Consider the following 26,429-nt stretch of genomic DNA (forward strand, 5'->3'; position numbering starts at 1 on the left):
TCTTGCTAAAGACACTTCCTTCACAGATCTGAACATACTGGTTCTGTACTTAAAATAATTAATTAGTGTTCACTAACAATTGCTGTAAAAATTCAGTTTCTTACTCCTGCATCAGTAACTCTTATGTATTCCCTGAACAGAAAAGAATCAGCTATGTAATTTTTTCTTATGTCCTGAAATATTTCTGTATTTCAGGATTTGAAATGTTTCTCGTCTCTTTTCTGTCTCTACTCGATATATTGTCGCTCAGTTCAATGGCTCCTTAAATTTGATTTTGTGACTGAAATTACTGGTTCTGTCAGTTTTATTTATACGTAGCTCCAGCCACATATGTAAAAGCAGCTCCAGCTGCGTTTTCTCTCTTGGTAGGTTCTCTCCAGTGTTAGTGATGTTCTCTACAGAATTAGTTTCACCCAAGCTGTTACACATCTTGGGTTACAAAATGGACTCATAGGATCAGGCAGTCATTTTGCTCCCCTCGCTAAAAGACCAGAAGTATAACAACAGGGTCTGAGCCAAGACCTCCTGCGTGGTATGCATGTTCCCATCTTTATGCTGGAGAGAGTATTTCTCTTTGTTTGTGGCTTATTATGTGTAATTACAGTAAATGTTGAGTTGGTTACTGCAATCTTCATTGAGAAGGAGTGTGCTTTAATGGTGGAGTTGGTGATAAGATGCTTTCTCCGCACTGTTATGTAAAGGTGACCTAGAAATGGTTTCCATGGCAGTAGGATGTGCTACATGCTGTTGATGGCAGGGCTCAGAGAAGGGCCCAGGAGGCTATTAGGTTTAAAATGTGAGCCCATTTGAGAGTGACTTTCAAACGACTCTCAAAACCTGGTGACATTTTTGGGTGACTATCAATCCCTTGGTAGATGAGTCAGTGGTGTGTCTCAGCCCTGGGCATGACAGATGTTTGTTCATAAGCAATTAGCAGCCGTGCTGACTTCTCCTGTCGTCCCCAGAGCTGATTTCTGCTGGTAGGAGCTGCAGTGCTTGACAAGAAAGCAAGCAGTACTGCTGCGTATGCTGCGCTAGTACTGTGAGAGTGCAATGAATTTAATTCCAAGATTAGCTGAAAAACAAAAAGGATGCTCCCGTGAGTATTGCATATTCTTTATTTAAATATAACATTTTAAAATCTAAATGGTATGTGTAGGTTGAATCGTCTCGCCTTCCATATATTTTCTCTTTTTTTTCTATTTTTTGGCAACCTTCAGAGGTAGAAAATCCCTCGCAAAATACTGGACCTCACCTTTCTTAGAGAACTTTTTTCCCCACATGTAGTGGAAAAAAAAATCAATGAGAAATAATCAGCAAAACCAGAACTATCCAACAGTAAAACCTTCAACTACAGAAATTGCCCCTAACTATAATAGCACACTCAGCTCTTACGACCTTTTTGCTTTGCAGTGAGGATGTGGGTGAAACCACTTGAATACTGATAATTTTTCAATGTCATCCTACAGTCCTTGTTTACTCCTTGACAAAGATAAGTTAACTCACTGGTACGTAAAGGGGTGTTACTACACAATGTGTTATAGTATTTTTTAAGCTTGATGTACACTGAGCTCACAGAGTAAGGGATTGGTTCTGAGAAACGTGGTAGCCAGCTTTAGGCTAGTTGGCACAGATTGTCCTTTGGCAGGATGAGCCGTGCAGTGCTTGCAGCCTGGGTAACACCCTGGGATGCTCACCCTCCGCCGTCTCCTCAGGAAGGTCTCTATTTTGTAGTCCCCACAGTGGGGCTCGTGCACCTCCCCTCCCCAGCACAGCCTGAAGGATCAGGATCGGCACCCCCCTGCCGTGGCAGGCGCGGGGGCACGCTTGTTAATGGGAGCGTTCCCACAGCCGCGGGTACCACCAGGCTTGCTTTCACCCCGGCTCAGAGCTGGGCCACCACCCCACCGAGTGGCAGAGAGCAAAGGGGTGCAGCACAGCCTATAGACACTTATCAAACCATTAGTCAACGTCTGAAGTTTTTAGAAGTTTCCTTTGGTCGTGTCAGTTCTGCAAATCCATCACCTGACTCTGTCCCAGTTGATGCATCTATTCGGTTCCAGTCTCTGCCTTGATTCCAAGCTCCTCCTCGGATCACCATCTCCTCCCCACCCAACTCACTTCTTCAAGCATGATTAGTCTTGGAACAAGCAATTCCTAGTCACATATATTATTTTTTCTAAAAACACCTGTGTTTCTGAGAGGACCTGTGTGCATGCATTGATCATCTATGTTTTCTCTATTCTCCTCCTGATTAACCTGACCAAGTTTTACACCAGCCTTGGATTAGGTAGGGCTAGGCAAGGGCCAAGGCCTGGTTATGCTAATTAGCTGCTTCAGCACTTGAAATTGCTGAATTCCAACTACACTTTCTTTACCAACGCTGTCATGTGAGCTTGTATTTGTGACAAATCCTGTAATGCAGCTGCATTTTCCAAGTAATAGTCGATGGAAAGAATGGACTTGCAGGATCATGGATTTCCATTTCACAGCATCCATGGCACTCGGTGTCACACTGAAAGCTCACCCAAGGGTGGCTCACCTACAGGGTGCCCATGTGTCACTGTCGCAGCCTGCGGGTGCTGGACTGTGCCTGTGCTATCTTTATGTTGGTGGCTTTATGAAAACCAAGGGTTCACTTTGTCCGAGGCAGATGTGCTAACCAGCTGTTGCAGTGAGCTCACGGACAGCTGATGTGTGGAAGCAGTTAAACTTTCATTAACAAAGTTTTCTGGTGAAGTCTGAACTAAGTAAGGGCTGTTTTGTTCACAAATTTGAATGGCAAATATACCAAGCCTGCACTCTCTAAAGCATGCATTAGTATGCTGAATTCATGCTTTTTTATTTCCTAGGCTATTATTGAACTTAAAAATAAACAGCGATCTGTATGCTGTGCTCCAGGTTTTGGCAAATGCGGAAATTTAAGCAGACCTTTGTCTACTGATTCTGACACTCTACTATCCTTTTGTGAGTTTCATTAGACAAAAATATAGTGGTGTTGGTGGGAGGAAAACTGGTCATGAATTGACTTTGATGTCTGGCTGGTGACTTCTGAAACGCCAGCTAGGATTTCTGGAATTTCCTCGGTGCCTTTTCATTGTTTTCTTTTGTTCTGTTGTTAATGCAGTTTGGAAATGGATAGGGAATTAAGTCTAGGAAGAGACAATTCCTAAGAGAGGGAATCTGAAATGGTTACAACTCAGAAAAAATATAAGCATTTTAGGAAATAATGTCATTTCAGAAGTGAGTCTCAATTCGGGGAGGTTTGTTCTAATGCAGACACCCCTCCAAAGTGAAGAAGAGAGGGAGCTGCGTAAAAGAAAGCGATTTGGCCTTGCTAAGGGTGAGGTCTTCTAAGAGCCCGAGTACCTCTCTCTGGGTGCCGTGTCTGATACTTTCAGCTTCAAAGGCCAAATGTTAATTTGAAAAGTACCGAGGGGACCAAGTGAAGGTGAACTATTTTGGCATGCTGAGGAATGCCAGAAAAGTGCCTCTCAGCCTCCCCAGGGTTCCCACCGCCGCTGAGCAGCTGGCCTAGCGCAGTGACTCACCGCCCATGGATACTCCACTGAGGATACGTACATGTGTCGCTGAAATGGGTGATGCTCAGCTGGTGTCATCTGCTGGCTGGAGGTGGAGATGGGGAATGCTGACTGTCTTCCTCATTTTCAGGGAGGAAGCTGGGCTCAGAAAAGTCTGGTAACATCCCCAAAGAAACAGAAAAGAAACACATTCAGCCCACCCAGTTGCCTGCAACAGCCACAGTTTAGGGCTGCCAAACACCACGGGAAGTGGGTAAGGATGTTTCTGCTAGCACATTAGAAGAGCCAGAAAAGTAGAATAGAAAGCAAACTGGAGCTCTGAAAATCCTAGCCTTTTGAAAGTAAAGTGTAATTTGGGAAATGAAGATGATTTTCAATTGAATTTCACACTAAGAAACATGCTCTATAGCTTTGCATTTTGCAGAATTACACATAAAACTATTAAGCAAATAAGATAATGTAAATATTAAAGGATTCAGTGTCTTAAACTCCATGAAATTATAAGTCTGGGGGAAATCCTTTGGCTGGTAATGTGATGTGTCACACACATGCTGTGCAAGTTTATTGTCATCCTGTCATACCAAGCAATTCTATTTTACGCAGTGCTGTTTGAAAGTGTTCCCTTCTTAACGGGAAGGTGGAAACAAAGAATGGAATCTGAGCAGCCTTTCATCACCGCAGCGTACCATGTGGTAGATTAATGGACAGTATCATTAAAGGGAGGAGATTTAATTCCAACAAATTCAGCACATTTAAAAGTATCCATGCCAAGGATTTTTTTACTTCTAAAAGCGTGCACAAATGCCAGCAACACCTTGGAGCATCTCTAGCTGGAGGTGGCCACACTGGTTTGGTGCAAAACTTTGGTGAATCAGTGTAACATCTGTGATGAGCGGTCACTGCCAGGACTTCAGAGAGAGCTTCGATGCAAATAAATCAGACAATTATTGAATAACTTTATATATCAGGTGGAGTTTAATTTGCTGAGAGTTAATACCTCATATAAAGTAAAAAATAATGGGAGGAGGAAACTCTTCTTGAAAAATGTAACTTGTGGTAGAAATGTGCAGACCCTGAGGTTATCTCAGAGAGAAATATGCCAAAGGGTAAGTTTGGAGGGCACTGGGAGGAGAAAGTAGTTTGGGAATGAAGTCAAATCAAAAAGCTGGTTTTGTGGAAACACAGTGGAGATCCAGCAGAGGACACGTCCCAGCTTCCTTGTTAAGGCTGATTTGCAGTTTTAATAGACAATTGATAAATTAAGATGGCGTCTGCTAAGAAAGCAAGTCTGATGATGATTTGTGGAGATGTAATGTTGAACCATCTCGAAGGTGAAGGAAATGCAAACACAGTATATACGTAAGGTCTGTGAGAGCTAGACCAGCAGGTTTAGGGGACAAGTGAGCAGGAGAAAGGGCACGTTCCCTGAGACTTGTAGGAATGAGGGTTAGGAGTGCTGAGAACACTCCTGGCAGCTCATTCAAGGAAAAAACTGGACACCAGTCTTAAAGTACAAAATCTGGGAGCCTGACGGATTTATTGCTCTGCAAGGCAAGAAGGAGGAAAGGACATGGAGAAGAGGTGATGAAGAAAAACTTTTTTGTTAGGATGAATTACGTTAAGGATTCCCCAGCAGATACACATGGCATGAAACAAACTGTCCTTTCTGTAAGAATGGGATTATTCTTGAGAAAGAAAATAAAAATCTACGGAATGAGGAATTAACATGTTGGGGAGAGGAGAAAATCTTGAGCATGGTGTGAGGCCAGAGTTCAACCAGCATGCCTCAAAGCCAGCGTAATTAGGTTACTTTAGTCCTTTTATAGATGCCCATTGCCTTTCTAACTGAAAAACTACTTATTACAGGCAAGACCTAAGTAACCCTAAGTTGGAAGCTGTACAGCAGGCTCAGGTCCCAGCTGGTATAACATGTCACGCGTACTCCTCCAAACTGGTTTTCCTACTGAACAAAGAAATGCTGGGGAGGCATGCTGTGATGGCCTTTGTCTGCTTATGCCAAATTTTAGATGGGCAACTGCACTTGTGTTTACAGCACGTGCACTCAATCTGTGATATTTTTCTTTACTGAGAAGTTAAGATGCAAGCCAATGGCCATTTATTACCATTTGGTGAACATACAACAAAACAAAACGTTTGCAGAGATGCAAGATACAGATTTGTGGTTGTACTTCTTAAATGGAAGGCTTTTGAGTGTTCTTTGTTCTCTTTTCCATTGTTGTCATATAGGGAATTTTTTTTACAAAGTCGATTTAAACTTGGTATACGTTCCCTGTAAAGCAAGTACTAGTTTGTGCAAATCTATGATCTTATATGTCCAAGATAAGCAATTGCAGAGTATGTGGCTGTGAGGATTGCTCCAGTTGTTCAGAGGAGTTTGTTATGCAGCCAACAGTGTGCGTAATAACTGTTCCATTATTAGCCTTTGAAATATAGTGAGGCTATTAATGAGACTTGATTAGATATTTCAGTTTTCTGGTTATCTGGAAACAATCCCAACACTCAAAAAGGCAAGAAATTATATAAAAAAAAGAAAAAAAACACCCAAACAATGTAGCTCACTTGACTCAATGAGCTAAGTCTTTAAGAAAACCCAGAGATTTGGGTTTGCTTCCCAGGATTACTGTACAGCGTCTTTTGAACACGTTCCACATAGTAAATCAAAATGTGGCAGTCTACCTGCTTTTAAGGCTGAGCTAGAAGTTTCTCAATTCCATTGATTCAAAGTCACGTATTTATACAGCTTCATATGAAATATTTAGCAGCCTCAGCAGCACTGCTGACAGGCTCAGTATAAAACATTAAGGTAAAAGTGTTTAAGAAAAAAATCAATTTTAAGGTCACGAATGAAGGTCTTTCAAAGTACAGGGCTGTGCTTTGCCTCTGATTTCTAGCAGGAATTTGACTGAGGACTGCTTCTTGATCCACCTGAAGAACAGATTCTTCTTATGAAAATACTGCAAGTCTGACTTGCTCTATATTAATTACTTCCTGGAGTTAAAATAATCAGCTTTTATTATTAAAGGATTAATCAGCATATGCTGATGTATCAGCAATGAACCTGATATAGGCATTTCTTAAAGAAACAGAAACATTACAGTATTTGAAGCTAACTTTGCAAGATATGATTTTGCCGCTTCTCATATCAGTTAAATGCTATTTATTTATTCACAAAACCCTCCTTTTGTCTGAACTATTTACATCCTCCCTAACACCAGTTTAGGTTTCTAGTGACATTTTCTAGTCTCCAGTTACAGTCCCACTGCAGCTTGGATAAGCTGGGCAGGACTCAGGTTATATTGCTTCTCCCCCGTTTTGGCATTAGGACATTTACTTAATAGTCTAAATTTCTGGAAATATATTAGAAAGTGAAGTGGAAACTCAGTGGTTAAAACGTTACCGAAAGTATAAAATTAGCACAGCAATCTTAAGGTATGCATAAGTATATATAATAGAAATAACACGTGTATATATAGACAGGGTGGATACAGCAAACAATACTGAGCTGAATGATGAAAGGATCCTGCAGTACGTGAGAGTATCCATAATCAGGAGCGTACTTGCATTATAATCCCATTTCTGAGGTGTCTCTTCTGCTAATTGTACACACACATCATGCTTACGTAACGATTTGCTGGCATTTTCTCTCTCTGCACATATAGAGTGTTCCTGGGAAAGTCCAAGAGAGCTGCACAAAGCAGCAGCTGATACTAGCTCTTGGTTTTTCAGGAAATGAGCCCAAGCAGGGAGCTAACTTCTGCTCATTTTAATTTTTATCTGTTGCACATCTAGTGTATAGTTTTTATAGTATATAATATTAGCATATAGTTTAGTATATACCAAGTATATTATGCTTAGTATTATGTTAGTGACATATTTAGTATTAGTATACAGTTTTCTTTCTTACAGGGTGAATATTGCACTATGATACGTCACGTCTAATTTATATTTATGAAAAATCTACACTAAAAATATATATCTATTCTTAAAATCTTCCTCTGTTAAAGTAGAAAAAAACCAAACAGGTAAACCATCTTGAACAGAGTTTGTTCCATTGTTTGCAAAACACTGTATTTTTCTTCCTCTAAAATGAAATGAAAATATCTATTGCGAATTTTTGTTATCAACATGGCTCTAAATGCTAAGTGATGTATCACAATCTTGGATGGAGGTGTGTGTAATCTATACAGTGTGTTACGAATAGGAAGGAATACAAATCTTCTTATTCCCCAGATTGCTTTGTGGTACGGACCTTATTCCTGTACGAAAACCTTTTTCATGGGAAAAAATTAATGTATGCACCGTTCTGAATTGAATGGTCGTATTTCACTGCTGGTGTTATTATGGGCAAATCACTTCAAATTCTTAAAAGATCTACAGTGCATCTTTTAATAATGTAAATTGCATTGGATCATTTGATAACTCTGCTTCTTTAGTTTCTGTGTTTGATAGTTGAACGAAACAGCAAAAGCATCTTGGAAGCAACCTATTTTTTTTACTTTGGCCCTCAGGAGTTACTTTATTGCTGATTAAAATGTTATGTGGCACCATGATTAGGCCCAGCATTTTGCATTAATTTGCCTGCAAGCAGGGCCTAGCTTTGCGTCTCTGCAGTTGCATTGAGGGAAATGAAATGAGAGAACAAAATTGTGTGCTGCATGTTTTGTTTGCTAACGCCACAATGGCAGCTGTTGCAAAGTGAATTTTTCAACCCTCCCTTTCCCTAAGAGCCTGGGAACAATTGCCTTGTACCTATTTCAAGCAGTTAAATTTAACTTTTGGTGTAAAGTCTAAGACTATCGTCAGGAAAGAATGCTGCAGATTTCTAAGGCACCGTAATGGCAAATATAAAATTCAGCAGAGCAATAACAAAACCTGTGTTCAGAGTTAAATAAGGTGAATAATTGAATCACAAATACACACACACACACAAACATGTTTTATACATGAGCCCTTAAAACTTGCACTACTGGCTTACACTCGTGTGTATGTTCAAAACACAGTCATTTTGTCGCTTGTATGCTAAGGGAGCAGTTTACGTGCCAGCGGTGACATAGGCTGCTTCTTGCTTTTGAACTGAGCTATCACAACAGCTAGAAATTGTGCCCAGCCAGCGTGTGACCAGGGTCGTAAATCTACACAGGTCAGGTCAGTGTATTTGGAATGGTTTTTATCTCGTTGACCAATACAGTTACAGGGCCATCACACAAGGATGCTTAGGCTTCCGTCAGAGACCGATGTGGCTACGTAATCCTCATGTTGTCGTGGATGCTCGTTCACATCAGGGAGGGCTGTGACATAGCGGGGGACCTGGCGCTCTTCCCGGCAGCAGCATACCTTTGATTCCGTGGCTGAATTATTCTGTTACTCTTGTCCATTACTCAGCTCTCTTGAATTGGACAAATCTTACTCATTCATCACACGTTTGAATGAACAAGGACCGTTATTCGGCGGGTTGTAGCTGGCGCTGCTGCTCAGCACGAGATGACCAGTGGGTTAGACAAGGACTGGCAACTCTGCGCCTTCTCCAGAGGCTGGCTTTGTAAGGCTTCGCAGGCTGTCAGCTCGTGGTAAAGAGTATCTAGGACTTCAAATAGGTGGGCTTTTCCTTTTAAAAGAAAATGGCAAAGATTATAAGTTGAAAAAAGAGAGTTGCAGTTTAGCAATCATTGACACAAACTCTTTTGTTCCTAGGTGCCATGTCAAGTGATTACCATAGCACGTCTAAATTTTGAGACCAAATAATGAATTCCCGTTCCTATAAAAATGTGAGCGGAACTGTTTTCTTTACTGGTTCTCTTGCGTCATTCACTGCTCACTGAGTCCTCATACACTTGTGTGAACAAAGACTGTTTCATGTCACAATGAAGAGCTGTCCATCCAACCATCCACTTAGTCTTGTCAAAGAGGAAGAAGAGGTTTGATTGCAAAGACTTAGGAAATCTCCTTAAGTTGAGTGCACAGCCAGAAAATTGAAAGCAGAGAAGATGGCAAAGCAGAGAAGTTTATGGCAATTGTGATGCAGAAGGGACAGAGCGCTGCACAAGGTGACTTCAGTTGTTGGGGTCATTTTAGGAAGCTGAGCTGTGCTGCAGCTACAGAGGGAGGTAGTTTGTTTCAGCAGCAGCACTTGCAGTCAGTGTTCCTCTGCAGGATTAGCAGTAGTACCTTCCGGACATTTGTGTGCTGTGGATACCTCTCTCTTGTTCTCACCAGGAGAACCCCTGAGCTGTGGCTCAGGTACAGCTCCTCTCTGTGGTGGTGGCCTGGAGCCCACCAAGGTCTGCCTTTGCCACCTTTTCCGTGCTTCGTCTGCAGCCGTGCCGGCACAGCATAGCGTAGCTCTGGGAGAATTGCTGGACATGAGCAACAGCAAGGCTTTGAAACTGCAAACCCCAGAATGTTGTATGTAATTCTCCCCAAATCACTGTTAATAATATTCTCCAAAATGAAACCCTCAGGCCGCATATAGTCTTTTATAATTGTGTCTTTGACTGCCGTCTGCCTATTACAAGCATGTTCTTAGGCTTGGTACAGGGTGTTCATTTCTTGAAGGTAAGTACAAATGCTCTGCTAATAGGAACAAAGTAATCAAACCTAAACCTCCAGGCTGTGATCCCTGTATGGTTCCTACAGAGGTAGCTCTGGTACACCAGACCGTTGTCAAGGGAGAGGAGTTTGTGAGTTTAATTTTCATAAGAAGAACACAAAAGGCTATTACTAGAGGAGTGCAGGTTTGATCTGGTTTCTTTACAGAAATATTCCGGTTTACGTATCATGTTTGTGTTGCAGCAGAGGAATACAACACGCAGTGGGGTAGCAAACCTGATAAATTGGTGCCTTATGTACCTGGTTGTGTTTTCCACTTTATCATATCAATGAAGCCCTGCAGACACTAGTGGGATACTGAATTGTTCCCCTAAGTCCACACTCTAATTAAAATTTGGCTAAAAAAAGCCCTGGATGTGTTCCTGTTTTTGATATGGAAAGCATCACTTTCTATAGGTAATCTTCTTGCATAGTACTTTTGTCCCTCACCTGTCCCACAGTATTTGAAATATTTTTTTCCTACTCATCTGTTCATGATATATCTAGTATTTCCCCCATCCGTGATTCTTGATCTTTACACGTGATTTATTTTCTTACCAGGTTGGGGGTCACGGCAGGATTCCAAAGTGCTCAGCAAGATTTTCCCCAAGGCTCGCTTAGATACGTTCTTTAAAAAACAAAAGAGTATTATGGCACAAATAGGTCCTTCACCAGTTTAAATGTATGCAACACAATCTATGCACAGTGCATTTACATTTGGAAAGTAAACCAAAATGAAACTGAAAGCTGATGACACAAGACTTGATATTGGCTTCATTTTCAAGCATTTTAGCTTAGATACTGCTCAAATAATAGCAGTTTGTGGAGGGGCACAGTTCCTTAATACGGCTGTAGAAAGAGAAATCACAGTTATTTGGTGGAAAATACAGAATATTCCAGAGTGTGTGTCCAAATGGATCTAGATGGCAAGGAGTGTAAGCAGGGCATGCACAACGAAAGCCAGTTCGGTCCTCTGCTGGGCCTGTGTTGAGAGGTGAAGGGCAGGCTTCGTGTGTCAGAAATAGCCAGCTGCTCCAGGGATCACTGGGAGCCATTTAGGTATAAACAAATCAGCAGGGATTGTGCGTGTCCCGTGGCGGGCCCACCGTTAGTTATATATTGAGATGCGATAAACGTTAGCCAAAGTGAGAGCATTGTAAAACCTACTTAGGATTTGGATGGTCTTTCTCAGTGGTAGTTTTTACATTAGAAATCTGTTGAGATGTTACATAATGTGTCTGGAAAACAAACTCTCTTAATTTGCTATCAAGACACTAATGCATGCTTTCTGGGAGATGGGCTTGCAATCAGTTTAATTAGCACTTAGAGCACCCGTATCTGCAGGGACAGGTTGTTCTTGTTAAAATTTCAAGAAGTGAAAACAGATGGAAGCTATTCTGGAAGAAAGAGGCCATCCCTCCCAGCAGCCCAGGCAGTACTGCCCTTGCTTACTGGTGCTAGTCACCTACCGCCTGCCCGGCAGGGACAGTGGTGTAGCGGTTACACCTGACCTCTGCAACACAGCATGAGGTTTGAACAGTCCTAACAGGACAAGCCTTTGCCTTCGGACAGTCATTGTTTTGGGGTAGATTCTGTTGCGAATGAGATGCTTGGGGTATTTAAAACATGAAGGTGAATATGCTGGGGAAGTGACGCCTAAACCCACAGTTTCTGATGGATAAGCTTTCTTTTGTCTGAAGTATATCCCATCAGGGATTTAGGGGATCCTTGCTAAACTCCACTGGGAATGCTGTAAATTATCTTGTTTGTTGACAGCATTATTGCCTGTGTTGGTGCTGTGGGAGCTGGCAGCTCGCAGTGGCATGTTTCCAGCAATGATTAGCATCGAGTGCTATTACCACTGAGATATGGCATATCGCACATTGTGTGATGGATTGTCTCCTAAGCAAAAATGATTTGCAATAAGACAACTGACCAGTGAATGGCATGTTGAAGTCTTGACACAAAAGGTTATTATGCTTGTTGCCAGTCGTAGCCTTTACTAGTTTAATCCTTCAGTGGATCATTATTGATGCATGTATCAGACTTGCAATGTGAAAGTAGAATTTCGATGTCAAGTGCTAAAATAAGTTACCAAATTATGAGATATTGCACTTGTTCCCTAGAGTCAGCAGTGGAACATGAGTGTACTTCAAACAAAGTAAAGTGATCATCTCAGGAAGCATTTTCATCTCACACAGATTTTAGGCAGAACTTTGCTGAAAATTGGCGAGAACTCTCAGGCATTATCAAAGAAATTAGTTCCTAGCAGTCCAGTGTGGCTCCATGTTCTGCAGATTATCCAGTTTGCCAATCTTTTGGCCAGCCCTTACCATTATCATTCCCAAGCAGGAGATATAAACTTATTTTCTAAAGGACTGAACTGCCATACTGTCCATGTACTTCTGGGATGTTATTGCATCAGCTTTTGTAAGTCCATGTTTGGATTATTAATTGGATAAGAAACTTCTTACCAAAAATACCTTAATTGGAATATAGGAAGGGGTTTTATCCCTTTAATACTGACTCAGTGTCACATTAGGATGCAGTTAAACAAAGGTCTTTTTCTAGAAGGAAAAATAATCTTCTAGAATCTTTTGGATTACTAGCATTTTTGTTTTCCTTGTCTCCTCTAAATTTTTGTTTAAAGGATAATGAAAGCTTGGAGGTCTAGATCCAAGGAGACCTCTAGGCTTCTTTCAGAAAGTCAGCCATAGCTGTCTAAAAGTTTTCTGTAATCACCAGAAGTTAGTTCCCAGGGCAAACGTGTATAAAAATGTGTCCTGGTGTAAAGGACTTTGTACTTAATAGAAAGTACGAACATCCTTTTTAGTTTGGAAAGGACACAGTCAAAACCACTTTTAAGTCTCTGGACTGCTTTCTTGCCATACCAAGTCTCGAAGTTGTTGAAGCAGCTGTAAAACATCCATGAGCTTTTCTTCCACCAGTGACAGCCTAACTCTCTCAGTCTCCAACATCTGCAGCTCCATCTTCAGCAGTTCAGTCTCCTCCACCTTTTGCTGCAGTTCACCTAGCAATGGGCCTTTCATCTGGACAATGACACAGGAAATTAAAAGCACTGGAGCTTTTCCCTTTTTTTCCCAATAATTGCAAAGCTAAGTTTTCCCCCTTATCTGATAAATGTCAGTTTACTCCAGAAGATTCTCTTGAAAGGAGGTAGACATTTCTGTAACGTACCACATAAAGCGAAGAATCAATAGTTGCTAGGAAATGCGTGCTTTGCTCTTGTGCATAATGGCAGTTCATTAAACGCTGGATGCAAGCACATTCATATATATATGAATAAAATTCAGAAATTTTAAATACTAGCATTACTATTTCAGTTTTCTAATCTTTTGCGTTCCTGTCATCCTCTACATATGTGTGCCCTCACCAATGTAATCATGTCTTTGTCTTGCAACTCCTGCATATCAAACATCTGTACATGCAGTGAAACAAGAAGGTAATTAGCTACTTTCAAGTATTTTGGCTTTAAAAAAAAAAAAAATGCCTTAAGGAAAGAAATTTAAGATTCTGGTTCTGCAAAACACACACTGGCCTGTGTGTTTGGTCAATCATTGGTTTGCAGCTAAGCACAGAAAAGTCTGGATTTAACAAGACTTTTTGAACAGTATAGAAATCCCAGGCAGGAGGGGTCTCCCCAGACCTGGACCTTCCAAAGCTGGGCTGGCCTGTCAGTTGTCTCAGACCTTCCTGTGAAAAAATGGTCAGGATTTTAAATGTTGCTTTTGTTTCCATGCAAAATCTAAGTGACTTAGTTCGAACCACAAAGCTGCTGCACCATTTGCAAAAGTAAATGCCTTCCAAGCCTGTTGCAGGTACGTGGCCAAGCTGCTAAAAAGAGCCTGAAAAGCATTCCTTGGAAAATATGTCATTTAGATATTAATTTTGGACCTTTGAAAGCACTGACAGATTTCAGGTTTATTAATAGAAGTGAACTTATTTCTCAGTCATTACTGTGCTCAGCATTCTGAATTGTTACCATTTTGCAATTTGTTGTTGCAAGCACAATCTAAATATATTAATATTACAGGGAGAGACAAAATCATGTGGGGTAAATGCCAGATTGGCTGGCTCTGTTAATCCCTTTTTGTTGTCATCTTTTCTCTTATTGCAGTTTTAGAAATAACTAAGAGCAGAGTTGAACTCAAAAGGGTGAAGGCCTTAATATACACAGTATTTAATAGATTTTTTTGGGGCAGAATTTTGTATCCTAGTGAATTTTAATATATGGCAAGGAACTCCAGTTCCCTAAAACACAAGTGTCATCAGAGTGAAAAAAGAAAACAATCCTTGATCCACACCCAGTCTTCTAGAAGGTCGTTTTAGTTTCTGACAGTGCTAATAGTACATATTAGCTGGTGCTTATTCCCCTGTCGGTGGAAATCAGCCTGTTCCATTAGCTCTCCGTGAGCTTTGCCCTGTGAGGCACTCCAGCTCCACTGAGCTGTACAACAACTACAGAAGTCTGGACCACTTAATCTGGTCCATCTGCCAAACAATGATTTCAGCATCCCTGTCTGAACACTGCTTCTAGATGAATAGACTAACATTTTCCTGTATGGAGAGCCAACTTTGTTACCACCAATGTGTCAGCAGTCCAGCCGAGACCTAACAAATACTCAGAGGCTGTGGGAGGTCTTCAATGAATTAAACATGTGGTTTTCTTTATTATATTGGAGATTGTCTCCACGTTGTAAATGCCACCTGGCATAGCTAGGTACTAAATACATGAAGTAGCTGTGTTCCCCTGTACAGCTGAAGCGGTGTCACACCAAGTAACAGAGAGGTAAAAAGGTAATTATTTTTAAGTGTAGAAGGGACTTTCCCAATATGCAATTAGACAGATGCTTATGGAAATTCATAACAGGTGCCCATCTATCCTGGTCCTGCACCCCTAACATCACTTATCTGCTGCTTTCAGCTGCTGCTTTCATCGTGCTGGCAAAACTGCCGCCCTTGGAAAGCTGCACAGGGCATCCCCTGTCCCCTGCCGGGTGTTCCTGAAAGGCTGAGCTGTGCAGTGAGTCTCACACACAAACGGCAATAGGAGAAGTCCAAACTTTTCTCTTTAGCATACACGCCACTCGAGTTCCCCACAGCTGTCTAGCGTCACAACCAGCTGCTTGGTTTGCACAGACAGCACAAGCAATACGCTTAGCCCAGAGGGCCACTACTCGTACTTGGACGCCGCATTTTGTTGCTACTACCGCCTCTTTTCCCTCTTCATTTTGACCGCTCCTACAAAGCCCTTTTTGCTTCCATTTCCTACGCAGTAGTAAGTAAACTGCTTTCCACAGCACTTCTGCCTTAACAACCACTTTGTCATCTATAAGGATGCTGATCTCCTGATGCCTTTGGTTCATTGATGCACAGGGGTATGCCGCCTTTGTCTTCTTATTTTGCTTGAAGACGGTGGCTCAGTGCCCCATTCTCCCAAATTGTTTTCCCTAGCTAGGTTACATCTAGCACCTGTTGTTTCCTTAACATTTGCATTGAGGTAATGATGGTAGTTAAGCATAAGTTATTTTTAAAACCTAGATACTGAGGAAGGATGGTCAGTAGTTAAGTCACCGGGCTCAGAGGGGAGAGGGTTTTGTTCTTAGCTTTGGCAAAGTCCCTCAGCAAAGCCTGATTTTGGGTTTGTGCCTTGCTTGTGAAATGGAAATACTGCTTTGCCAAACACCAGTTTTGAGAAGTCTGCTGCTGACAGCCAGCCCTCTTATGAAAGGGGAGAATGCCACGGGGAAAATGTGAGCACTGGAGTGGTGTGCACAAATATATCTAGGACAATGAATAATCAATATGCATAAATCCCTTAAGGAATGTAAGAGAAAATAATTCTATCCTCTCTTCCACAGAAATTAAGGAGGCCTTCACATTCGTGCCATTTTTCCATGAACCTGAGAAACGTTGGCAAAGTGGGAAGGAAACAGTAACAGAACAGCAGGACGAAGTGCTGAACCGTGCTGTGCAATTTATCTTCTGAATTGTTCCCCTTCAAAGGACCGGAGGGTGGCAAACAGAGCACCAGTTCTTAGAAGAGGCTGCAGAGATGATCTGAGGAACAGCACATCCCCTCGAGAGTATCAGTAATTCTGTCAGGCAAATTGATTGGAACTGTAACCGAGGAGGGACTTGGTGAATTCATAGATGAACATAATGGAGAATCTATTCGATTTCTTTGAAAGGGCCTATGAATATATATGGATAATGTTAATTCAGTCGATAGAGCATATTTCAAATCTGAAAAAAAGCTTTTGATAAGATTCATCACCACAGACTCAAAATAAAAGGAAGAAAAGGTAATTGCCACATGGCAGCAGCACGGATCCTGCCATGGACTTGCAGTGGCTAAAAGGTGGGATGGGGGCAGAGCACAGAGTGACCAGGGCTGAAGGTTTCACAGTGGAGGGAGATAATCCTTAGGGTCTCACAAGGAGCTGGGTTCAGACCTCAGCTCTTCCTCATATTCATAAAGGGTTTTTAAAAAAAGCTGAATGTGAAAGTGTGTGATTGCTCTCAATAGTGTTTTTTTGGGTGTAATCAAAACTAAAAGTGCCTGTGAAGAATTACAGCAGGTGTTCATGATACCGAATAGATAACGGCAATCAAAGATCAGGTGAAATTCAGTGTCACCAAGGCAAAGTAAGGCATGCAGGACAGGTATGCAATGTTGCATATATGCAGCGATGACGACTGCCACTGGAGAAGGAGATCTAGAAAAGCTGTAATAAAAAAAAAAAAAAAAAAGTAATCTCCTGAAGGTACTGCTCAGTGGGCAGCAGGGCTCAGAAGGATGCATGCCAGGAGCTATTAGAAAAGGAACTGGGGACAAACCAGAAACTATCATTGTGCCACGAAGGGCTTGCATTTGAATACTAAGCACATTTTCAGTTGTTCTCATTTGAAAAAGGTAACTGCTTGAAAAATACATGGAAGAATAAAACAGAATAACAGAAGTAAGTAATGGTTTCTGTACCAAGAGAGCTGAGGCAGACTAGGAATGGTGATAACCCAGGCAGTAATTCTGGTAGTAAAAGTCTTTAAATTTGTATTACAAGAGAAAGATCAGTTGCTGATTCCGAAGCACAAAACCAAGGTGACAGTAGATGATCAGGCAGAAGATTTAGAGCTAAGAAAAATAAATCCTCAAAACCTGTTCCTTTTGAACTTTTATGTGGAAGTCCTTGCCCTGAGATACCAAAAACATTACTAGCTTTAAAGAAGGGAAAGGTGAATTCACAGTAAATAGCTCTAATACTGGCCATTAAACATGATACTCCCTGCAATGTCCAGTTCAAGATGTGTCTGTCCATAGTGTATTGTGCACCAGGCGAGTAATACCAGGAGGAAAATCCTCTGTCCTGTTTCTCATTGCTTTGCTCTAACCAACTGCTGTTTGCCATCAGATGGGTGAGATCAGGATGAACTTTTCATCTGACCCTGTATGGCAGGTCATAAACTCATTGTCTTTTTAATTAAGCTGGCAGATTGTACGCAAGCTTTTAGAAAAAATAATTGGCCTTTCTTTGCAACATTACACTTGGCAGTGTATCGCTGTTTTTAGAATTCACTCATGCTTTCTCCATCTATTATCACCAGGTCCTGACACCTTCACCACCCTGTCTTCAGCAGAAACCATTTTTAAATGTTCAGTTGATGGAGAGCAGAACTTTCTAGATATGACAAATATCAGAACTCTTTCATCCTCTGGTTTTACAAGTCTTAGATTGAAGCAATTGTTAATCAGTATTTGAGAGTGTAGCTCTTTCCTTGCTTGTCGAGCTTGTTACTTGTTAGCTTTGTTGTTATTTGTCTGATTTTCAGCATTGAGCAGGTCCAAACAGGAGCGTACCGAACAACGTATAAGGTCGTTTTGTCAGGTCATCAGAGAAAGTGTTCTTGGTGATTTATTTATTTAGCCTATATATTTATTTGCAAGTTAGATGAGAGAGAGCCTTTCTCAGTCTTCCTGTTTGCTTTGTGCTGATTATAGAACAGTCACCTTTTTGAAAGGATTTACTTATTACTTGGCTGTCTATTTTGTGGCATCAGAAAAAAAATACCTATAACTGCGCACAAGATACAAATGCTGGCTAAATAAAAGTTAGAGGGTAATGCAATGATTCATCCTACTGATTTTAAATTAATGTTGCATTGAGTTAGCACTGTCTTATTCACCTCCCTGCTTGTCCTTAAATCAAGAGCAACAGACTCCATTTTTGTCCTGGAATCTTGTATTAATCTATAGATAATGGTACTTTTCTGAACAAGGTGCACAGAACTAATATCCATCAGCAGAGATTGAAAAGAAGGCAATACGATATGGCAGAAGAAGATGAGTACCTCTGAATGGAGAAAAAAACAAGGAGAAGAAGAAAATGGCACTATCTACAGGAAGGTAGTTCCTTCCATAGGTAAAAGAATAAACGTAGTTTTTTATGTGGGTTGAGGCTAAGCTGTATAGAGAGCAGCTCTGTGTTGCTCTAAGGAGCATTACAGGAATAAATTGTCCCCGAATACTGCAAATTGTGTAAGACACAAATATGATTTTATTCTGGTTTTAATTTTGTTTCTTCACAAGTAAACTCTTTCATTTAACCTAGTCAAGAAGGAAAATGACACGAAATACTGATAAAAATCAGAGAACAGCAACATGTAAAGTGGTTGAGTATTTCACTCCTACTTCAAATAGTCTACTGATTGATATAATCCTTCCAGAACTACTGAAATCTTTACGCTCCTTTGAAAGAAGGGGTATAAAATACTGACCAAGCGCTAACTGAACCTTAAGACAAAGCAGGCCAAAGCAATGCATATGGTGCATTATTTTTGTTTCAGAGAAAGATCGCTAGCGTTAAATCCGTGCCCACCTGTGGCTGATGTTATAGTAAGCTTACGTGGGACTAAGAGGATACTGCACTGGGGGTTTTAATTACTGTGGTTATAACCTCTGCTGAAGGGAAGTTGAACATGCTGCTAAGCCTGAGAACTAATTGGTTTTTTTATTTGTAAACATATCTGTCTGAGCCTGGGAACCAGTTAAACTGGATGATTTCCTCCAGAGGATTTCAAACCAGAGAGCCCCTGCACCTCAGCCGGCTGGAGGGATTCATTGAAATGTTTCAGCGCTCCCAGAGGAGCTGGATGTCTGAGGACATGAGGATGTTCCATCCACAGCCCGGGAACCGCTGCAAGCTGCCTTTGGTAACCCTATGGCTAGCGTGCCCCCTTGTCCGTGGGGGATCACTCCCAGCACCAGTGGCCATGTGAAACAATTTAAATGAAGGACAGTACGAAGAGCCTGCCCGGTGGGCGGCGTGCATCTCACCCCCCAAACACATGGAATTTCAGGTAGGAACCAGACTAGCAACGTGGGTGTTCCAGGAAAGCATGAGATGTTTGAGCTGACAAACTAATGGCACAGTCAGAAACATCAGCAACAGAGAGCAGAATGGCCGGAATATAATATAAATGCATATGTATATAAATGCAACTACTTAAAGATACATAAATAAGTCTTTCACACTCAGCTTGGCACCTGTTACCTCTTCCATATTTGTTTCCAATTTTTTCACTTCGTGCCCTTTAAGCTCAAGCTGTTCAGTCAGTTGTGTGATTCTGTCTGCAAGCTCTGCAGGGGCTGCTTCGTAGCCATCGGTGTTGGTGGTCTCTAAATAAGACATTAGCTTTTTCCACATTTTTTCATCACATCTAGATAGACATTAAAAAAAAAAAAAAAGGCAGTGAAAGCTCATGATGAAGGTCTGTGTTTGTAAAAGCCAGTTTTCCTGCAAAACTCTTGGCAGCACAGATGACAGGTTAAGTGTCGTAGGTGACATGGGTCAGGGTTAGGTGGGAACACCCAGCACGTTGCTCCCCATGAGCTGTGAGGGATGGCCCGCTGATTTTGCTGTATAGTATTACTGCTCCTTACTGCAGGCATGATGCCTTCAGGTCAAGAAATAATCTTTGCAAAGCCAAAGCCGTAACAATTGCAAAGACATCAAATAGCATTAATCTTTGGTACCTACCCACTGCCACAGCAAGGGAGCTTGGCCAATCTTTTCTTCATTTGGTCCACCTGGGCTGGCTGGTCTCCCGCCCACTTCTCCTCCTCTTCATCAGAGGCAGCCTGGCCTTCCACCGAGCGGAACAGCTGATCCTCTGCTCGAGAAACCAACAACCACTTAGCAGCAAACCAACAACCCTGAGGTGCTGTAGCTGTGGCAAATTAAGCTACGGAGACAGAAAGAAGCGAGTTTAAAACCCCCAGTGAAACACAGGATGGGGTCCTTCAGCATCCATGGAAAGGGGTTTAAAGCTGAGGTGAGGGACCCTCTGCAAATTGTTATTGCACGAGTCTTGAATACTTCAGCACCTTCTTGCAGGTAACTTGCGGGTATTTAATTTCAATTCTCTTTTGCCCTTCTGGTAATTATAACATAAGGGTAAGTGTGATGGATCAGTGTGCTATTGGGGTGGGGGCAATTATTCTTCATGTACACAACTGAATGTACGCTTTTCAAGAGGGGTGGGAAACCACTGTGCTGTGTAAGATTTTTTTTTTTTTTTGCATGGTCATTTTAGTAGCTGAACACATACTCAGAATGCAGGAATTTGATATAAACATTCTCTAATTCATTCCCTTACTATGTCTTTTAGGGACAGTAATTTTGATATATAAATGTAATATTAGACCCATAGCTATCTAATGTTTAATTGTTTCACTTTTTACCTAAGCCTAATGTTTCCCCACAGGCCAAATAAATTATGAATGAACTGCCTACAATACATATTTATATACATGTACTGTTACAGTAATACTTGAACTTTTTAGCTGTATCTTATAAAAACTTTTACTGCATTTAACTCCTTTTTATCACAAAAAGATATTTACTGTGACTTAGAGCATTATTGTGGTGCCTGTAACTTACTGGGAGTCTTTTGAATCCTTGAGCACACGAAAAGCAGCGCTCACACCTGCATTCTGAACACTTGGTTTGAGCTGACATCAGGTTAAGCTAATGTCAATGTGATTTTAAATTTTATAATGACTGACCTTACTCACAGGTTTAGTGAATTCTAATGGAGTGTTCAAGCCAAATGCTGTTATTCCTTCAAATATTGAAACACGTGACCTTAGTGGCACCATGAGTGGTGTGCAGGTTCAGCTGGGCAGGCCACCCAGCTGGGGGCAGCTGTGCTGTGCCAGTGACCTCCCCGTCACAGTGCTCCACAGCGAAGGGACGTGGCATGCTGTGGGTTTTTTTTTTTTTTTGGGGGGGGGGGTGTGTGTTGGTGTTGGCTTTTTTAATTTTATTTTTTAAATTTTAATTAACACTTGGCATATGCTTGTAAATGCAGTTTTCATTCCAGTAGCATTCAATGTGCCTAATTTATAGCTTATCATGTTCGGTAATTTATTGCCTAAGCAGGGACAAAGCTTCATTGCACGCAGTATTGCTCCTTAATTAGAGAATGAATGGCTGTGTTTTCATGGCAATGCTTTCCCTGGACAAACTGATTTATTAAAGCGTTTTGTTTCCATGAGGCTGTGCATGGCCAAAACAAACAAACAAACAAGACTTTCTGTTTGCAATCTGTGATACATTAGTAGTGAACTTTTTTTCCTATCATCATTTATTTTCTTGCCATAGGTTTTCAAAGGGATAACAAGCAGAGTTTATAACTGTTGTGGCAGCCATGAGAACAGATCACGCAATGCTATGGATTCCTTACAGAGCTCCAGACTGGTATGTTTAATCCAGTAAATTAACTGCAGCATCTGGCACAGCAGATGCTTAGATTAGGGTTTTTAAAAATGGAGGAAAAGGTGTGTGAATTTCAAATGGTCTTCATGCAACGATATCAGAGATGTTCATAATGCTTCCCTGCACACACACACGCAGGAATATCCTCTGCTTTGACGGAATGTGTATGCTAAAGAGACTATCTTTTATGTTCCCCTTGTAGATTATCATTAGCAGGACTGGAAACTAGAGAGGGAAAGCAAAACTTCTTATGCAAACATAAAGTCAGTGTTTTATTGAAGTTCTTCTACTAAGCTAATATTTAAAAAATATTTGGTCGGTAGAATCATAGAACACTTTATTGTTGTGATATTTATTTAACTTTCTGAGTTATTTTTTTCTTTTATGCCTAAGAAATCCTTTTTTATTTGGTGGAATGCTTTTTTGCATTTTTAAATCTATAAGCACAAAAATTTTTTTGTTTGAAAAGCTTTTGCTAAAAAGCTGCTTGTACTTGAAACATGGACGGTGTAGGTTAGATGTGGAAGCTACCTTTGAGCTGGCAAATTGTCTGATCTGATAAAAACATTTGTAAAATCAGGTTTATTTTGCAAGTCTAACCACATGGAGAATGTGCTACAATGACCATTGTGTTTATATGTTGTTCTCATGCCGAAGCAGCTGCTTGCCAGCTCCATTCAATCCATACCTAAAACCTGATGTTTTGACACTAGGTACAGTTCTCCAGCCTGCAGTGAAGATGCCTAATTAACAGTTAAGTACTGTTAAAGTCAGATTAATGTTTTTGTCCTCTTTGAAGTAGATATGTCAAAGAAAAAATAAATCACTGAAGGTAAACCAAACTTACTAAACTTTGCATTAGTCTGCTTGGCATGTAAACCACTATCAGGGGTGAGGGGAAGAAGTTTGGCTTCCAAGACTGCTATCATAAATGTCTTTCATTACTGCAGCTAAATGACCCCCCTCCTGAAAAACTGCTGTCTCTGAGAGCCCTTGACACCGTAGGCTCTACAAAAGCCTACTCAAGGTCATTGATAGTGAGAGCCAGCCTTGGCAAACCCAGTGATTTTTATTTATTTATTTTTTTTAGAAGGCTTTCAAAGAATGCTTCATGCTGCCCCATGAGAAATTGCACGTGTGCAATGTTATGCCAGGAGTTAACGTCACATGTGTGAAACAGGTTGGACCTTCTCAGAGTTACTGTGGTGGCCAGGGTGTTCCCAAAGAGTGGGGGACTGTACAGAATATTAACTGCAAAGAGTTTCCTTGGAAATGGTTTTGTATGGAGTTCTCATTTCTTTGTAAATAAAAACTCAGAACTTCAGCTTTTTAAGCTAGGAAAAAGGTTTTGGTGAGGTGAAATCATATTGGAAAAAAGCAGTTTTAAATCATAGCTTGAAGTGATAAGTTCAGTCTTTTATTGAATGTAAAATTATGTGGGGAGTGAGAATTAGAAAGCTGGGATACTACCTTTTGTTTAGGTCTAGGATTTCAAGATTCACTAGGATTGGTGTGTGGATTTGCTGGGTTGATATTTACATTGGGTTTTCTGCTGAGGATGTTACAAATCGCTGAGCACATAAAGTAGTTGGGTACTGGGTTTGATACCGTTCTCGGAAATCCCGGCTCCGCCAGTGGGAGGCCGTCGGTCTTCAGGCACGGCCAGGGGGTATCTCCCCCCTGCTGGGGCTGCTCCCTCCCTCTGCTCCAGGCTGCTTCGGGGGGGGCGCTGGCATCTCTCCATTTCTGACCTGGAGAAGAAAAGCACAGCAAAGTGGACTTGAGGAAACTTGAAAACCCAAGACAAATGGGCACGGCATAGCACGTGAGTGAATGTGAATGCAATTGCTGGGACTCTGTGGAAGAGCAGGGGTGTATTTACCTTCAGCGCCTGCAAAATCGAACCCCTGAGGGCTGCGTTCGCTTGCTTCAGAAAGAATCAAAGCAAGGTGGGTTTCAGCTGTTCTTTAGGTTGTAAAAGCTAAACGCAGCTTTTAGTTCAGGTCAAAGACTTCTAGAAACTCTATATGGGAACAGCCTACTCTGGCCACAAACTTTCCCTTTTCCACCGGCGGTGACAGGGCAGTACATGCTTCATCTTCACTGTGGCACCATAGCGCCACAGCCAGGGTACCAAGTCGTGCATCTGGTCACTCGGATGCGTACTCTGACTGAGAAATGTCGGGCAGTTCTCATCTAAGTCTTCTGAGCACTGAAGATGAAGCAGTGTCAGAGACTGAAAAGGTAAAAAGAACGATGCATACGCAGCGATACATCTGAAAGTGACTTACAGGTAAGAAGCATCTTGGTAACGGGCTTCTGAATTGCTGACCATCTCATTTGAAATGGTGTATTTCTCTGAGTAGAATGTAGAGGATATGACATCTGTGTGTTTTAAAGGAAATGGGCTCTCAAGGGATGCCACTGAGATCAAATAATGTAACTGATAAATATGGGTCTTTAAACTTGCCAGCAAAATGTATTTTTGAAAGAAGCAATTTAATTCAATGAAGGGCAGTGATTGTTCAGACTGAGGAATTTATAGTTACCTAAATGGACGGCCCTGGGCGAGTACCTTCAAGGAAATTCAGGGTAGCACATGTAAATGTATTCTGGAATTTTCCTCTAACATGTAGTTGAGTTGAAAATGTTCCAACCCAAGCATGTAAGACAGTACAAGTCATTGCGTATAGTAAAATGGGTACTTCCACTGTACACGAAACAAAATCTAACAAATTGAATAATATAGATTTATCCTCTAACAATATAATTAAATACTATGTTTTGGTAAGAATGGGAGTGGAATGTGAAATGTCAGTCATGAGTCCATTATAGCTACTGCTTCTTTTTGTTGGAATACATTTGGTTTGACTCTCCTACCTTCCATTTCATAGGGATGTACCAAAAGACAGTATCACTGTTTTAGAGGAAAAACAACGGAATTATGCAATGTAGTTGACTGAAGAAAATTAATTCAGACACTCCCATTTACATGCAAAGTAGTAAACGGGGTCTGTGAAATAGAAAGGCAACACATAATACTGAATTTATTTTAGGAGTCTGGTTTTCCCACACGATATACATATGTAACTTAATTCCATAAAATGTTGCTAAAATCAGAGCTATGGAGAATTTAAGAAATTAGACCTTTATAATGTAGTAAGAAACTCATAGTTACATTGGAAAAATAGAAGTTTGGTATATCAATTTATACATGTAAGGCTTATATCAGACATTTGCCAAGGTAGGAACAAGCTACCTGTCAGGTATCAAACTGACCACCAAGTCCAGTCCATTTCAAGCTTGTGCACGTTACACATGTATGTTGTGTAATGTGTTCTATAGGAACTATATAGTATTACATTTCCATTGCTTCCTTTTTCACTATTTAGAAAGTTTACTTTCAATAGTTACATAGGGTATTTTCCTATTTAGACCACAGAAAAATGTGGTTATTCCTTTCCTAGCAGGAGCTGTTGTGTAGGTCACAAAGAAGCTGTATGCAGAAGACATCTAACCAAATTCAGGAGTTTTATAGGAAATTAAGTTTCCTCCACATTCTTCCTAAGATTAGTTGTGGTCTGGTGAATATTGTTTAATGGGTGAAGTACAAGGAATGTTCAGTCTTCAACAAAAAAGAGTTAAAACACTCAGCAATTGGTCCTACTGAAACAAGTTGTGTAATGTGGATTTTTGTGCAAATCTTCTGAAGGCTTCCTGCCTGTAAATTCAACCCCTGCTACAAACAGGACTTCAGATGTAGTAATAGAAAAGCTGATGCCAAGTTGGAGCCAAGTATTGCAGAGAGCTCTTGTTTAATCCAACGCAGCTGCTGTCAGCTCCTGAACCGCACCAGTACTAGTTCCCTTGTTGCTTGTGGAAGTATACTAAGTAAATAAGATCATGAATTTAACAACAGAAGTCAATATTTCAAAATATCTCCAGGGACAGTAGCTGAGGTAAACCATGCTTAGGAACCAGCCCTTACTTTACCCCCTTGAGTAGAGCTGACTGGCTAAAAACTAATGACATATTTCATTTATGGTATTATTTATCTTAGCAACAATTTGATTTCCTGTAAAGTCAAGGGAAATAGCAGTCCCCAGAGTGGAGCCTGGCTAGTCACTTAGCTTCATTAGTTCTGGAAAAAATAATTATGGGGTAGTGCACAAAAAGCAGTGTTAAGCTCGGGCATTCAAAACGGGGCTCCTGGAAGCATCACAGAGCTTCGGTGTTCTGGGCAGTTACTGTGGGTAGAGTAGTATTCCCTTTCATGAGAACAGCATGCTTCAGAAAAAGAAAATGTAACAATTTCCTTCATTTTAAGGCAAAAATACTTTGGAGTCTGGTGCTCAATGAGGAACCTTTACTATTTCTTGAGGGCTGTAGCTGGCATGCAGATCGTTCCCTTAGTTTTGAGCTGCAGTCTGCTTTAGATCTGTTTGGATTTCAGAGATTTCTACAGCTCGCATTGTACAGAGAT

General features: G+C 41.0%; 1 protein-coding gene across 2 annotated transcripts in view; it reads right to left on the reverse strand.

The window, feature by feature from the left end:
• Nucleotides 1-2,864: 2,864 nt before the first annotated feature.
• The window catches only part of EFCC1 (EF-hand and coiled-coil domain containing 1), a 59,403-nt gene continuing 35,838 nt past the window's right edge, over nucleotides 2,865-26,429 (reverse strand). Inside the window, exons 3-8 of one of the 2 annotated variants that reach the window (XM_037386436.1) lie at nucleotides 23,555-23,697; nucleotides 20,207-20,339; nucleotides 19,721-19,886; nucleotides 13,040-13,198; nucleotides 10,707-10,776; nucleotides 2,865-9,168 (exon numbers count right to left, since the gene is read on the reverse strand). In XM_037386436.1, the coding sequence (XP_037242333.1) occupies nucleotides 9,035-9,168; nucleotides 10,707-10,776; nucleotides 13,040-13,198; nucleotides 19,721-19,886; nucleotides 20,207-20,339; nucleotides 23,555-23,697 (805 nt within the window). In that variant the 3' untranslated portion in view covers nucleotides 2,865-9,034. The remainder of the gene's footprint in view (nucleotides 9,169-10,706; nucleotides 10,777-13,039; nucleotides 13,199-19,720; nucleotides 19,887-20,206; nucleotides 20,340-23,554; nucleotides 23,698-26,429) is intronic. The other variant, XM_037386437.1, reaches the window with a different exon arrangement.

This window comes from Falco rusticolus, chromosome 4 (genome assembly GCF_015220075.1).
Source record: "Falco rusticolus isolate bFalRus1 chromosome 4, bFalRus1.pri, whole genome shotgun sequence".
In the NCBI taxonomy this organism is placed as follows: Eukaryota; Metazoa; Chordata; class Aves; order Falconiformes; family Falconidae; genus Falco; species Falco rusticolus.